We start from the raw sequence: 16,419 nt of genomic DNA, 5'->3' as shown, positions 1-16,419 counted from the left end.
AAGTAAAAGAGTATCTATACGCGCGCGCTCACACACGTGTGTGTTGTGAGGTAAAACGCTATGCATTACAGTAGGGATTCTCAAATGGGATTCATATAAGATTTTGTGGAGTCCACGCAACAAAATAGTATTTTAAGGGCTTTAGATGAATATATTTGTATGTATTGCAAGAAACAGCTGTTTCTTACTCTAACATTTTACATAGTTCAACCTACACAAGATAAACGAAGGTAAAGAATACGCACACCACCCGTTTTCGACGGTTAGGTTTAGGGTTGCGCCGCCCATAAGTTAATGTGTGAAAGACAAAATAGGAAATTTGAAAAAACTAGTTTTTAAACATCGAAAGGCTAGAGGGCAGGGTCCACCAGGATAAAACAGTAATTAAAGGATCAATAGATAAAAAATGGTTGAGAACCCATGAGTTACAGTATTGTGTGCGTACATGTGTATGAATGTGTGTCTACGTGACAATCTGACAGATCCAGTAATGATTATTACATTGAATTTTTTTATTGATTTTCGTTCGAAACGAGCTTTACAACAACGTCATTACTATACGAAATCCTATTAAACACTTCAATTCTTCATATATTGAAGCATAAATTACATAATTATCATTTCGTTACATCACATAATTATTGCGTTTTACATTAGCATTCTTAAAAAAAAAAGCATATTGAAAATAGAAGCTTGAAGAGAGTTAAGATATGGTTATCGAATGAAAGCCGGTTAAAATACAAGATTGATTTTAATATTATTGCAGACTTCAATCATTTAAATTGTCAACTAACGTAAAATAAATAAAATAAATCAAAATATAGAAAAATCCCTTTAGGAATTTAATAAAATCCAATTGGCACTGAAAAGGAAAATTGGAAATTGAAATATAGGGCATAACTACACAAGTGTGCTCCCCAACTTTCTTCCTCATAACTTTCAGATAATTTTGAATTTTTTAATGAAATTTTCTACCAATACCTTTCAGGTAGTGTAGATTACGATTATATTGGGATTTATTGAGAAAAAAATGTATGTGTGGACGCGCACGTACATATGGAGACAAGTCACAACTTTTCTCAAAACTTCAAGGTTTATTGTATAAATATATGTGTATCACTACGTATTTGTGAGCACCTACTCATTCTGATTAAATTCCGATATAATTGGGATCTACCCTAAGGTACTGGTAGAAAATTTTATTAAAAATTATCTATTTGTCTTAAAGTTATGAGGAAACAAGTCAAGTGAGGGCACGATTGTGTAGTTATTCCAAAAATAAATTATAAATTATAAATTATAAATTAACATTGCTACACTAACGCTTCGATCAAGCAATTTTCGAATATTACGTGTACATATATATTATTTATATTTAACATTAAGTGAAGAGATGTTTTATGTAAACAGTGAATGTATAAACAAAAGTATATTATGTCACGCACCAGCCACTATCGTCAGCACTGTATATAGATGAGGATAATAACAATAATAACAATGTGTCAAACAGACGGTAAACGCTAATCATTTTTGTCCAAATGGTTGATTGATATAATATTTTAAAAATTAAATGGTTTCTTGTAGAAAAAGAGTAGTTTCTTGTTCGTAAAAAGACATTCGCACAAGAAGTGTACCGAGGAATTTTCTCAGATACACAAACACACCGTCGATTCGTATAAATTGCTTACAAACAAATCTGAAATTGTTCAACTTTACAATTAATATACATTACGAATAAATCTTTATTCAATTAATTTCTTTAGTTGTTAATTCAGTCATCGCAGTACTTGCTGCTGGTTAAAAGACATACATACGTACATACATACATACATACATACATCAATCCATCCATCCATACATACATACATGCGTGTGTGTATATACATTTATACATTCATACATATATTTATATACGTTTACGCATACACACACATACACATAAATACGCGTGCGCGCACACGCCCAGATGTGGCATTTACTGAAGTAAATTGATATTACGAATATGATGCTATCCTCGTATCTTGTGTCAAAAAATATTCTTTCTTTTCTTATTTACTCTTTTTCTGTACTTGACTCTTATTCCATCGTACCATCCAGTTTCTATTCAATTACTCACGTGCTCTGATGTACTACTCAATGGCTTTTCTAAGAAATAGCTTTTCTAAGAAATAGCTTTTCTGAGAAATGTTCAATAATTTCTGGAAATAATTTTCATATTTTTAGTTTTTTTTTTAACTGAATCGCTTGTTTACGTATTCTCGTGTGTGCGCGTGTGCATGTGTGTCTGCGTCTGCGTATGTATGTATGTATGTATGTATGTGTGTACGTATGTACGCGTTTGTGTGTGTTGATGTATATTTGTGTATGTAAATATATGTACGTGTTTAATCGCATGTATGTATATTTGCGTATGTATGTGCATACATAAATATACATGCATAATAATAAATCGCTGGTGCAATACCAGGTACTGAATTTCATGGCTACTGACCTAAAGTGATTGGAAGTATTAACTTGTACATGTTTTGTATTCTTTTCTACTCTAGGCACAAGGCCCGCAATTTTTTGGGAGGGGGGCAGTCGATTAGATCGACCCCAGTAGGCAACTGGTACTTAATTTATCGACCCCGAAAGGATGAAAGGCAAAGTCGACTTCGGCGGAATTTGAACTCAGAACGTAAAGACAGATGAAATACCGCTAAGCACTTCGCCCGGCGTGCTAACGTTTCTGCCAGCTCGCTGCCGTATTGGTGTAAAATATGGGCTACAGTAAATATTCTACTCAGTACTACAGATTCGCTTGTCAGTTGCTTGACCTCAAACATCTGAGCTTGTCTCTTAGTGATTGATATTATGAGCATCTCTCATCACAAGCAGAAATACTGGGGGGTCATCTTTGGAGTTTGAATGATCCACCCTTGTAAAGATAGGTGTTTCATTCATCATCCTTAGACAACCTTTATTCAGGGACCTTTTCTAACAGGGGCCCTACCTGCAAGGTTTATGTTGATATAAGGTCATCATGTCATGCATATATAGTCATGATGCATGTGCCTGGTGTACCCCTATCAGACAGGTAGTCATGTTGGGTATATTGGGCTTTGTATTCTTGTACCCTAGTGTCTCTTTAATGTCATATACTGCTCTCTCAAATAATAATAACAACAACAATAATAATAATAATTACCTATCACAAACTGAGCAAGTATAAACATCTTGAAATAGAAACTAGCAAAATGTGGAACCTCAAGATTAAAACAATACCTGTTGTCATAGGTGCACTAGGAATGATGGCAAAGGGGGATGATTGCTACCTAGCTCAGATACCAGGAAACCCAAAATGGCAGAAATTCAAAAGATAGTGCTCATGGGAACTGCCCATATCCTATATAAAATACTGTCTATGTAATCTCAAATTTTGAAACAAACTTATAATTTTCTTGTTTTCTTAAACATTCTCTAGAACAATACTATGTGCAAAACCAAATTTATGACACTCTAGGCATAACACCAACTTCTTATCTGTTATCTCTTGAGGTCTCTGGGTGATACTTGGAGTCAACTGGTACAAATACAAAGCAAAAGTCAAACAAATAATAATAATAATAATCGTTTAACGTCCACTTTCCATGCTAGCATGGGTTGGACGATTTGACTGAGGACTGGTGAACCAGATGGCTACACCAGGCTCCAATCTGATAATAATCTAATCTAATAACAATGATGATAATGATAATAACAATGATGAGAAGAAGAAGAAGAAGAAGAAGAAGAAGAAGAAGAAATGCCCTGATGCAGTACCAGGCAGTGGCTCTCATGGCTTTTGATCTTAATTGGTTGCAAGTGTTACCATGTACATTGATTTGTCTTGTGATAAAAGATGGGCAGCGAATATTCTACTCAATATCACAGATTTGCTTGTTTGACCTTAAGCAGTTGAGCATTTCCCTTAGTGGCTGACAATATATGCATCTCTGATCACGAGTAGAAATAGTGGGGGAGCATCATAGCCATGTGTTCAGAAGAATTCTTTGGGATTTGAATTATTCGCCTCTGGAAACATGGGTGTTTTGTTCATCATACATAAAACAAACCTTATTCAAGGACCTTTTGAGTGGGATGGGCTACGCAGCCTGAAGAAAATTCTAACTGGACCCCACTTGCAAGGTCATGCACTGTTTGTCTTGATATGAGATCACCATGTCACACACATATGCTTGTGATGCATGTGCCTGGTGTACCCTTATCAGACAAGTAGTCATGATTAGTATATTGGGCTTTATTTATTTGTACCCCAGTGTCACTTCAATGATGTGCACTGCTCTCTCACTCAATAATAATAATAATAATGATAATAACAATAATAATAAATAACAATAATAATTTTACATCATACCCATTATATTTACTTAATACAGACAGATAGATAATCAGATAAATAGTTGGTTAGATATATCTTCATTTTTACATCCGTTTTCCATGCTAGCAAGTGTTACTGTGGCTAATTGCTCTACTTAACACTAATCACTTTACAGGGTGTATTGTGTACCTTTTATAAAACCAGTGTAACGAGATGTAGCTTTAGAAACCAGGATCAGATCACACTTAGGTCAGCAATGTGTCATGCATATTAACTAATCAACTTGCTAGAATATCACCCCATATAAGAGCGTGCTCGATTTAGTTCAGGTAGTTCCTGAGTTTCTGTGGTTATACAAACCACAACGCATGTAAAAATCAGAAAGTGGCACTTCAGAAAGATAAGCAACAAGCTCTTTAAATCAACAAGTTTTCTCTGCTGAGGCTCAGCCCTGAATTAAAGGATTCTTTGATAGAGATAGACAAAGCATTATTTATGCCTTACATGTAATTACAAACTCCAGTTGTTATAGCAATATACAGCACTGACAAGTAATAATGTAAAAATGTAAATTTTGGTTGCAAATTTTTATAACAATAAATGTTAATTAAATAACAATGGCTTTAATTTATTACTGGGACAAACAGTCTACTGTCATACCAATATATAAAAACCCATATAATTAATGTCACACCAGCTTTATAAAGGTCACCTTGTAACTCACAAGATTAAGGGGATCCCTTTAACTAAAAGGAAGAATAGGAGAGAGAGGGAGGTAGCTTTGAGCAAGATGTTAAAAGTTTGAAGTATGATAGGAGGAAGATATTCATTGTCAGAGCTATTTTGCATTATGTACGTGTGGATGAAGGTCAATAGAATAGTGCCAGAAGAGAAATAGAGATGGTGGTGTAGAAATGTTAGAACATAGCTGCAAGGTAACATGTTCAAGAAGGTGATATAGAAGGGAATGTGGAGCCAGAAGGATGAGGAAGGTTGGGAAATGTTGCAAAGGTGTGTGTTGGGAAGTCAGAGAATGATGGATAAAAATAGGGGTGAAGGTGCAGAGGATAAATGTAGTAAATGGTGAACAAGGATTAGGGGTGGTTGATGGTAAATATTTGTTGGGACATGATTGAAACGAGGGATTGATGCCAATAATAAGTAGCTCAGGAAAAAGTAAGGGATGACTGGAAGTACAAAAATGGTGATGATAAATAGTAATGGATTCTGTTTTCATCAGTTTACAGCAGCAGTATGATACAGTAGATTGAATTGTGATGGAGGGATGTGTTACAGCGAGATGGGTAAGTCATATTGGGAAAATGCTCAGTCATGTACATACATATGTACATGACAAAAAAGCACATATTACCTACAGCAGACCCAAAAGTGCCACCCCTTTAAAAGTGTTGCTTGGGGAGCACAACCCCTATCGCCACCTCCTAGTTACGCTAGTGTGTAGATGATGTAGCAGATTTATCAATATAACATTATACTGAAAGTATTCCAACCAACCCCTTCTTCCCCAAAAGCATGGGTACCACATTCATTATTTTATAACACAAGAAATTGGGTTGGGGTAGCATTGTACTCAAGTACAAAAAAAAAAGACAGAAATATAATAATAAACATAAAATGTGGCATTGGCACTCCATTGGTTATGGTGACGAAATTCCAGTTGATCCAATCAATGAATCAATTTGCTCATGAAATTAACATGCAAGTGGCTGAGCACTCCACAGGCATGCATACCATTAATGTAGTTCTCAGGAAGATTCAGCATGACACAGAATGTGACAAGGCTGAGCCTTTGAATTACAAGCATAACTCAATTTTGCTGGCTGAGTGAACTGGAGCAACATGAAATAAAGTGTCTTGCTCAAGAACACAATGTGCTGCCTGGAATTGAACTCATGATCCTACAATCATTGAAGACCCTAACCACTAAGTCACGTGCCTTCAACATAAAATATATTACTGATTTTTAGGTACAAAAAAGGTCCCTTTATATTTCTTGAAAGCAGTGTATTCAAGGAAATACTGTATATATTTGTCTTTTAAGTGTTACCAAGAACTGTGATAACAGACATATAAAGATGCCAATTAAAATGAAACCGACAATGTAAAAATAACTTGGTTATCCTGAATCACTGAAATGGATACATAAATTGTTTAAAAACGAAATGAATACTATTGATAAAGTTATCTTTGGTTACAGATTTTGGCACAAGTTCAAAGGTGAGAGTAAGTTGATTACATCACTCCGCACCCACTCAATATTCAACTGGTACTTATTTCATCAACCCTGAAAGGATGAAAGGCAAAGTCAACCCCAGTGGAATTTGAACACAGAACGTAAAGACAGATGAAAGGCTACAAAGCATTTTTCCTGCCATGCTGTCTGTTCTGCCAGATCACTGCCCTTAACGCAAGGTTATTATTATAGATTACTATAAGGTGGTAAATTGGCAAAATCATTGGCATGCTAGACAAAATGCCTTATGGCATTTCATCTCTGTCTTTATGTTCTGAGTTCAAATTACATGGAGGTTAAATTTGCTTTTCATCCTCTCAGGGTCGATAAAATAAGTACCAGAGATGTACCAGAGTTGACATAATCAACTTCAAAAACTCCCCTCAAAAACTGCTGGTCCAGTACCAAAATCTGAAAGCGGTGGCTCAGTGGTTAAAGCGTCAGGTTCACAATCATGAGGAAGTTAGTTTGATCCCCTGACCCGGATGTGGGTTGTGTTCTTCACCAAGACACTTTATTTCACGTTGCTCCAGTTCACTCAGCTGCAGAAATATGTTGTGATGCCACTGGTGTCAAGGTGTATTGGTATTTGCCTTTCTTTTGGATAACATCAGTGGGGTGGAGAGGGGAGGCTGGTATGCATGTGTGACTGCTGGTCTTCCATAAACAACCTTGACCAGACTTGTGCCTCAGAGGATAACTTTATGACCGAAGGGGGTCCTTTATTATAGATCATTACTTTTATTTCTCAGCACCATCTTTAGTAAACTTATTAAGGTAGCATTACTGAAAAAGAAGGCATTTCTTAGAAAAAAAAAAAGAAAAGAAAGATCTGATGTATATATCAAACTTGTTACAAATTGACGACGCGATTTGAAAAGCAAACAAAAATTTTATTTGAAAGATTTTGGAATTGAAATTTATGAATGAAGATGTATGTCCTTTTCAACAAGTGGTTTATCATCTTCATCTTCATCTTCACCCTCCTCCTCCTCATCGTCATTTACTGTCTGTTTTCCCTTGCCATGGTTTAGACCAGGGGTCGCCAAACATTTTCTACCATCAATTCCCTTTACCCACTTCTCCTTCTACATCGACCATCCTCCTCATGGAGAAATGTACAATGTTAACATTGTTTACCTGAATGGTTGAAATGAGTAAATAATAGTTAAAGCAGGTTATTGATTTACATAAAGTTACATTTCTGTTGTGGAATTGACTTGCACAATGAACAGAGCTTACTTCTCTTGTGGCTGTTTTCCAAGGTGCAGCATTCAGAAACTCCAATGGCTGTTTCCTTGGGCTTAGAGATAGTGGCTAATATATTTCTTATATTTTTATTGTGTCTAAAGGCTACAACAGGTACATGTGGGAATATTTGTTTGAAATGAGATATTTTTCTGCAATATGCTGGTAACTTTTATGCAGCACTTTTGAAATGCCAGCAAAATTTTGGTGCCAATTAACCCATTAAATCCCACTGTCCTATAAATAAGACACTAAATGAGAACATTAAGCTATATCACATTGTCTCAGTGTCTTATTTATAGGACACCAAGTATTTCCATTTTTACTTGAAGCAAAGGAGTTTTAATAATTTTTTTTTTTCATTTTAACCTATTTTCAATCATCTGTAAAAATTTAAAAGTAATATTCAAAAATTTAAGTACTCTGGGACTTAATGGGTTAATCACTAAAGAAATTCTATTGCAAATTTTACTCAGGTTGCTAAAATTATTCATGGAAGTTTGACTTTAAGGCTGTACCCTGTGAAATTTATAGTTTAGCATCTGAGCAAAGATTAGGTTCTCCAGGCACAATGACAGTAAACAAACTGTCTTCATAGAAATTTTATCTAATTATTCAATGTTCAGTCAATCCAATTGTAACTGTGCAAGCCATAAGTAGAACAAGTTGTAAGCAATTGATGTTTATTGTTTTCTCACCTTGTTGTTCTGCATTCAAATTTTTGAGATTAGACATATTTCCAAACACATGAACTCATAGACACACATGCACATGCACACACACACACACATTTAAATTTTCATAGAACCTTTTATCTTCCCTCTGGTACCTTAAGAAAAAGAAGAAAAAAAGGGAAAAAACAATAAAAGAGAAAAAGAGAAAAAAACAAACCAAAAATGCTCTCAGTGATGACCACACCCCATTCCAGGAAAGATCATCATCCTTGAACTCATTTCCATAGAATCCTAAAGGACTAAATAAATAAATAAATAAATGAATGGAAATCAAAACTGAAGTAGGGGTCCTCCCCTCCCCTCTCTCTTTATCTATCTCTCTCCATTGTCCTGGAACCTCACCCCAAAAAAGAAAAAAAACAAAAATAATGTTCTCTTCTAAACAAAACAAAAGAACATCTGTTTTATGTAAATAAACAATCTGTTTGTACATTCACAAAAAATTTTATTTGACAAGTTTGAAAAACAATAATACACCCAATAATAGTGGCCAAAATTCTGGTGGCCTCTTTTTTCAATACATATCTATATATATATATGTATTTGCCATGATAGATCCATAGACATTACACATTCTTTTTTTTCTCTCCTTGTTTCTTTCTGTGTTCCTTTTGTGGAAGAGCATAGGCTCGAAACATTAAAGACTTTTCACTTCCTGAGGGTTATACTAATACATCTGTTTACACCACCTATATATGTAAAGAATCATATGTTATACATGTATGTATATTTTTATAATTTAAAAAAAAAATAAATAGACATAATATAATGTCTAAAAGTTGATGAATACCATCTCTTGAGTCCCTCCATTTTCTTATTGCTGTATATATATATATATGGCTGCCAAGCAAAACTGAAGGAGGGAATAATATACCCAATCCATAAAGGAGGAAGCAGAGCAGATGCCAAAAATTATAAGCCTATCTTTCTGACATCAGCAAAGTTATGAAATGGATAGTCAGAAGGAAACTAATTGCATTCCTTGAAGAAAACAACTTGCTGAGTGATACCCAGCATGGCTTTCAACCAGGTAGGAGCTGCCTGACCCAGCTCTTACAGCACTATGACTGGGTGTTGAAGCAGTTTTTCAACAACTCAAATGTGGACATAATATACCTTGACTTTGCAAAAGCTTTTGATAAAGTGGACCATGGTATGATATACCACAAACTGCGTGATCTTGGCATAGCTGGAAAACTTGGAGAGTGGTTACACGACTTTCTGAAAGATAGAAGTCAGGCACTAGTGGTACATTTGTTGGTGACCTTTGGTTGTTTACCAAACTATCAATTCAATTACACTTTCTATGGTGGCTTGATCTGATCAATATAGCAGTAAAATTACCCTTAACTCATATTCTGCTGTCTTTAAATAGTGGAGACATAAGATAATGTAATCCTAGATATCCCTAAAATGATGAGATGTTCATAGTCGGAAAGCCTTTAATCAGAGTTGAACCTGAGTTGACTTGATACTAAAACCATTGCCAACATAGCTGTTGCCACTGACGATGGCGACAACAACTTCTTTCTATAAACACTTACCAACTGATTGACAGATATGACATCAATGTAAGACTTAGCATCCTAGCAACCATCCCTAAAGGTCTATAAAAGTCCTACCTTTGTCATAAACTGTCCTCATATCCTTATTGGTCTCTCTCTCTCTCTTCTGGTGCCTCTGCTAGTTCTTATTCTCTTTCTCTCACTCTCTCTTCGACCTGAAGTAAACATTCATACTTTCCATTGTCATTGAGGGCAAGTGCACCTAAAATCATTTCAGACATATTTCTCCCAATGATATTAAAGTTTATTCTGATATACTATCTCACAATTCTAAATACTTCACACTTTTTAACCTCATTATGTGGAATATTAGCAAACCACTCATGCTTTCTCCACCCCACCCCCCTTTTTTTCAAGTTAGGTACACATAACATCAAACATTCTATTTTGGCTTAAATGAATAATTCTTTGATAACAAGAAACTCCTACCTTTTAAACTTGCTGTATGTCTCTTATAGGTAAAACTATTTTGCATTAACCAACTACCTGTAAATTTTAAATCCCGGTCTCTGTCACTACATGCACAATCAGCTCCAGATACCCAAGTATATCTTCAGTGACAAAACTAGTTGTTATGAGGTTCATAAAGCAGGATACTCTGGGAGGGCTGTAATAGCTAAACCACTCTAGTTTCCCATCAACACTAATTAGTAGAAAAACATGGCACCTGGATAATCAGAATTGATCACTGGCTCGAAGAGACTGTGTCATCTCTGGTGAATCATCCTTCACCTTTTTTCCTATTTTGGGGTGAGTTTCTGTCTGGAGAAGGCCCAAAGAAGCCTTTACCTTTGATTGTTCGGTCCATGAAGCATGAATGTGGCTCTGTGATGATTTAGACAGTTTATCAAAGAATTCTCTTGGTCCTTTGGTTCAACACAGCAGAGTTAAATGTCAGGATTATCTTAGTATTTTGTCTAATTATGTCTCTCCTATGGTGCAAATATTGTTCCCTGATAGCAGCACAATATCTCGGGATGATAATGCACCAAAAGTGAAGCAAGACCACTTGCATTGGTCCCCACAGTCACTGGATCTCAATATAATTTGACATATATGGGACTTTTTGGAACAGTAGGCAAGGAGCCACTTGCCTCCATCATCATTGCTGAAAGAGCTAAAGCAGGTTTGACTTAAAGAATGACTTAAAATTCTCCTAACAACCATTCAGAACCTGTACAAGTCAATTCCTCAACGTATTAAAGCAGCAATTGATGCCAAATATGGACCAACTAAATATCAAATAATAAAACTTCCATTTAACTAGATGTTTCCATTGTTTTGTCCAACCCTTACATACAGCACAAGCATGGCTATGTGGTTCAGAAGTTCACTTCCCAATCATGAAGTTTCAGGTTCAGTCCCACTATGTGACACCTTGGGGAAAGTGTCTTCTACTATTGCCTTGGGTTGGCCAAAGTCATGTGAGTTAATTTGGTAGAAGGAAACTAAGAAATGTGTGTGTGTGTTCATGTGAGTGAATTTATATTTTCCCTCATCTTCACATGTATTTGCTGGTTGTAAACAATGGCCTCAATGTTCATACAGACACTGCCATCTGTTTGCAGTCCACTGCAAAAACCTGTCCAGGTTTCTTGAAATGTCTTGATAGGTTGTGAGATATTTGTAAACAAACAACTCAGATGTTGTTGCTCAAATGGTGTCATTTCCAATTTTTCTGCATAACCATGACTAGGTTTTTTTTGCTGTTCAGCAAGGAGTCATCATCACGAAAAGCATTCAGCCATAAAAAAAACTGTCCCAGTGTAACCTCTACTGATTAATGAAGGAATGGAATAGTACAAATTAAAACAATGATGTGGTAGTCAAGGATATTTGCAAGTGTAGCATCAGCAGTACTGTCCAAGATTAGGGAGAGTTTCCTATTGTGGGCCCCATTGAACTATGTAGAGGCAGGCAGCAACTGTTCATCATTAACATTTAACATCTGTTTTCCATGCTAGCATGAGTTGGACAGTTTGAGAGTAACTGGTAACCCAGGGAGCTGCACCAGGCTCCATTCATCTGTTCTGGCTGGATGCCCTCCTAACGCCAACCACTTTACAGAGCGCTTATTATGTGGCCCTGGCACAGATACTTTTTATGTAGCACCAGCAACAAGAGCTTTTTACATAGTGCTGGCATGGACGCATTTTTACATGATGTATTTTCTGAAGAAGGTTCATCCTTCGGACATACATTTTGACCTTGTGAATGTTGAGATATTCAATTAGTCAAAAGCAAAGAATCATGGGTAAACAAAATAGGAAAACAGATCTCTTGTAGATATAGTTTTTCAAAAGCCATATAGAGGGTAATGTATATTGAGGAAAGAAAGAAATGCACGGTGTTGGTGATTATTAATTCTGAGGTTTTGCAACTGATATCAACGACCAGAGAGGTTTCCATTCTTAGGAATGAGACACATTGCAGTATGTTACCAAAACTCTGGAGAGATTCCAGAAGATGTTGGAAAGAATGGAGACAAGCTCTGGGTTACACTGTTTGAAAGTAATAGCAAGGCATGTGCTTCTATTGGTTTGAAGTAACTGCAGGTATTTTAGCACTTGGTGTGTGTGTGTGTGTAACTACTTTGTAAAGAAATTGAAAAAAAATTATTGGAAACCTGCGAATTAGCTATCTGCAAAGTTGGTGTGAATCATCAGAGTTCTGCTATATAAAAGACCTTGCTGTATTAACTTGCATCCTTTTATATTCTGAATTCAAATCTCATTGAAGTCAATCTCTTATTATTCTGGTAACAATTAAACAAGCCCCATTTTCACATTGGGGTTTATATACTCAATGGACCTTCCTCAGTATTTCTGGATCTATTACTCTGTTAGAAATGAATACATGTCGAATCAAGAGATGCTTTCAATTGAAAATGTGAGGGACTTATGACAGAAGTTGATCAAAGTAGACTTAGGAGGAAGTGTTTAAAACACACTTGAAAGTATGACACCTCTTGATACAGTATTGCAACATATAGAGTAAGGTTGTGTTCCAAATGGATATTTAAATTTACTTCAGTGCTTTTGATTTAGGCTGTGTTGTGCAATAAATAAATATGATCGGTCAAAAGCACCAATATTCTAATTAAGCTGCCTGCTAATATATGAGCCTGATTCATGATGACTTTATAAGCAACTGATCTATGCTGGTATGTCTTCTCTGAGGAGTGATCAAGTAACTGTGAGACTGTCTGTCAGGAAACTCCCTCCTTTGTTTTTTTCCACACATCATTAAGATAGAGAGAATGTGTTTATATTCTCATGTAATCCACAATGGGGCTTTATAGTGTTTAAATTTACTTCAGTTCTTCTGACTTATGTAATATTGTGAATATATATTATCTAAGATAACATGCAGGCATGGCTAAACGATTAGGATGTTTGTGCCTGTACCACATGGCTTCAAGTTTAGGCTCACTGCATGACACCTTGGGAAAATTTCTTCTATAGTCCCAGGACAACTAAAGCCTTTTGAGTGGATCTGGTAGATGGACACTGAAAGAAGCCTATTACATGTGTGTGTTGATATGTATATATATATATATATATATATATATATATATATATATATATATGAGGAGTGGGTGTTTGCATCTCGTCGTCTTGATATGGTGTGGTGGTTCTTAACAAACATCCCTATTGTTCCACGTGGTATCCATTTCTAATCTTCCTTGAAAATATGGCCAGTTATGGTGAAATATTAACAAGCTTGGAGACAGATGAGTGTTGGTAACAGGCGGTCGTTAATCTTCATCTATTGAGGCAGATTCCTTATGGACATCTAGCCCTAGAAAATTTGCCTGAATGAATTCCATCTGACCCATGCAAGCTTAAATAAATGGACAATGAAACAATAATGACAATGATGGTAAATTAAAATATTGAATATTACACTCTCACATTCACACAAATATAAGTCAACAGAGAAGGAATGGTGTCTCATAAGTTTTATTCCAGATGTTCCTGTTCAACAGAAACTGACATTTGGAAAAACATTCTACAAGGCAACAAAACTAGGCTGTAGCACAGACTTTGGTATAGGAACCCTGCCAATGCACATACAAAGACATTTAAACTATTGCTACAAATAGCAAGGGGTGGGGAAAAAAAAGGTGCAAAACGTTTGATTCAGCCAAAGCCGTTTTGACGACTTATTTTGTACTTAACCAAACAACGAAGAAAATATATTAGCATTTTGTCATGGATTTTTACAATACCAAAATGTAATAAGGTTGCTATTGAATACAATAAGACAAATAGCTCTTTTAAAAAATATGCAATGATTTTTTTTTGGTGTCTTTTTTTGTTTTTACTTCTTAAGTTTTTTTCAGTTTGTTTTCCATCCCTCCACCCACATTATATATATATATATATATATATATATATATATATCTTACATATATATATATATATATATATATATATATATATATATACATACACATAAAAACACACATACACACATACATATGCACATGCACACATTTTTTCTTTTAAGAAATTCTTGTAAATATCATCCCTAGACTTTTAACAGTTAATGTGCATGGGTTACACTGACAAGAATCATTCAATATAATTAACAACCGTACAAAGTTAAAAGCATCTTGTCATAAACCACATCAAAAGTTCTCTTACAGAATTGACACACAAATCCACCAATAAAAAGAAATGTTTAGATAAGTCTCCTTTTTTTTAAAATTTTTTTTCCAGAGAAATGTTTTTCTTTTCTTTTAAAGTTAAATAATTCAAAAAGATACTGTGAAATCTGGGAGGTGGAATTTACAAGTTATATGATTTTAAAATGCCCTCAACTGAATAAAAGTGTGATTCTGTAGATATCATATATACTCAAACACACACAAATATACATACAAATGTGAGTATATTTTTAAATGTGAAATATATATACATACATATACACACACATATCTATGAGTATGTGCATGTATAACTATGCACAAATATGTGTGTGTTTATATATATATATGTGTATATGTATATGTGTGTATATACATATACATGTGTGTGTGTGTGTGTGTATATATGCACATGTGTTTATACATATGTGTGTGTATATACATATGTATACACATATGCATGCATGTGTGTATACATATATATACATGTGTGTGTATGTAGATATATATGTGTGTGTGTGTGTGTATATACATACATATTATATATATATATATATATATATATATATATATATATATATATATATATATATATAGGGTGTCCACAAAGTCTGGGTACATGAGGATTAACACATACTTTAAGAAATTATTATTTCTTATATTTAATTGTTTATGTTATGATTTTATTTACTCCATGTACCCAGACCTTGTGGACTCTGTATATATAGTCAATAAGGAACATAGGTTTATAAAAAAAAAATGTGGAGCGAAATTTTACAAGTCACTATATCAAAATTTCCTCCTGTTATCTTGATAAGCTGGCCAGCAAAAGTCCAATGGTATATATATAAGTCAGACAGTTTTGGTTACAACATTTGTTCTGGGCAGCATTTTGGTAAGCATTGGTAGCTGCAATATATGATATGGCTGCATGAAGGTCTAAAAGTTGGCCATGCCCTGGTAACATTAGATAGCAAACTTATCTTTAAATAAAGCTTTTTTTTTTATGTACTACTGGGTAACTTAATTCCAGAATTTTGAAAATAAAAAAAAATAAAAAAAGTTAATATGGGAGAAAATAAGTAAATGAAGTTTAAAAATTAAACTGTAATGCATGATAAAAATAAATAAGAAATAATATTAAAATATAGGAAAAGAAAGTAAATAAGAATATGTTGAATATTTCCGACACCTAATTTCTTGTAGATATAATTAAAGTAATTAAACTTATCAATTAAGTGTTTTGGTGAAATAAAATGATTATAATAGTAGTGATGAAAATATCTAAAAGCATTTTCTTTTTCCAGAGAATTATTTCATATTGTAAAAAAAAAAAAATTTTTATGTTTTCAGACTTCATTTAAAGAAAGTGATTAAGAATATAGGTTTATAACTCCAACTTGCCAATAATTTTATAATTTTCCATGGGTGTTCAATATTTTCATGGCAGTTTAGTATTATGAATAATTATTATTATTGTGACAAATATGCAAAAAAAAAAATAATAAACAGCTATAAAAGCGTTTGAAACAAAAAAAAAATTAGAAGCAATAAAAATATAAATAAAGTATATTTAAAAAGAAAATAAAGAAACAAAACAGAAGAGA

The 16,419-nt window shown here is 34.4% G+C and overlaps 1 protein-coding gene across 2 annotated transcripts in view; it reads right to left on the bottom strand.

The window, feature by feature from the left end:
- The window catches only part of LOC106870243 (jmjC domain-containing protein 8), a 34,427-nt gene extending 32,124 nt beyond the window's left edge, over positions 1-2,303 (bottom strand). The window contains exon 1 of one of the 2 annotated variants that reach the window (XM_014916260.3): positions 1,446-2,303. In XM_014916260.3, the coding sequence (XP_014771746.1) occupies positions 1,446-1,528 (83 nt within the window). In that variant the 5' untranslated portion in view covers positions 1,529-2,303. The remainder of the gene's footprint in view (positions 1-1,445) is intronic. The other variant, XM_089354338.1, reaches the window with a different exon arrangement.
- Positions 2,304-16,419: the final 14,116 nt, after the last annotated feature.

The sequence above is a fragment of the Octopus bimaculoides genome, chromosome 6 (assembly GCF_046866305.1).
Source record: "Octopus bimaculoides isolate indiv1 chromosome 6, ASM4686630v1, whole genome shotgun sequence".
In the NCBI taxonomy this organism is placed as follows: domain Eukaryota; kingdom Metazoa; phylum Mollusca; class Cephalopoda; order Octopoda; family Octopodidae; genus Octopus; species Octopus bimaculoides.
The sequence above is the reverse complement of the archived record's forward strand: the minus strand, read 5'-3'. Positions and strand labels throughout refer to the sequence as shown.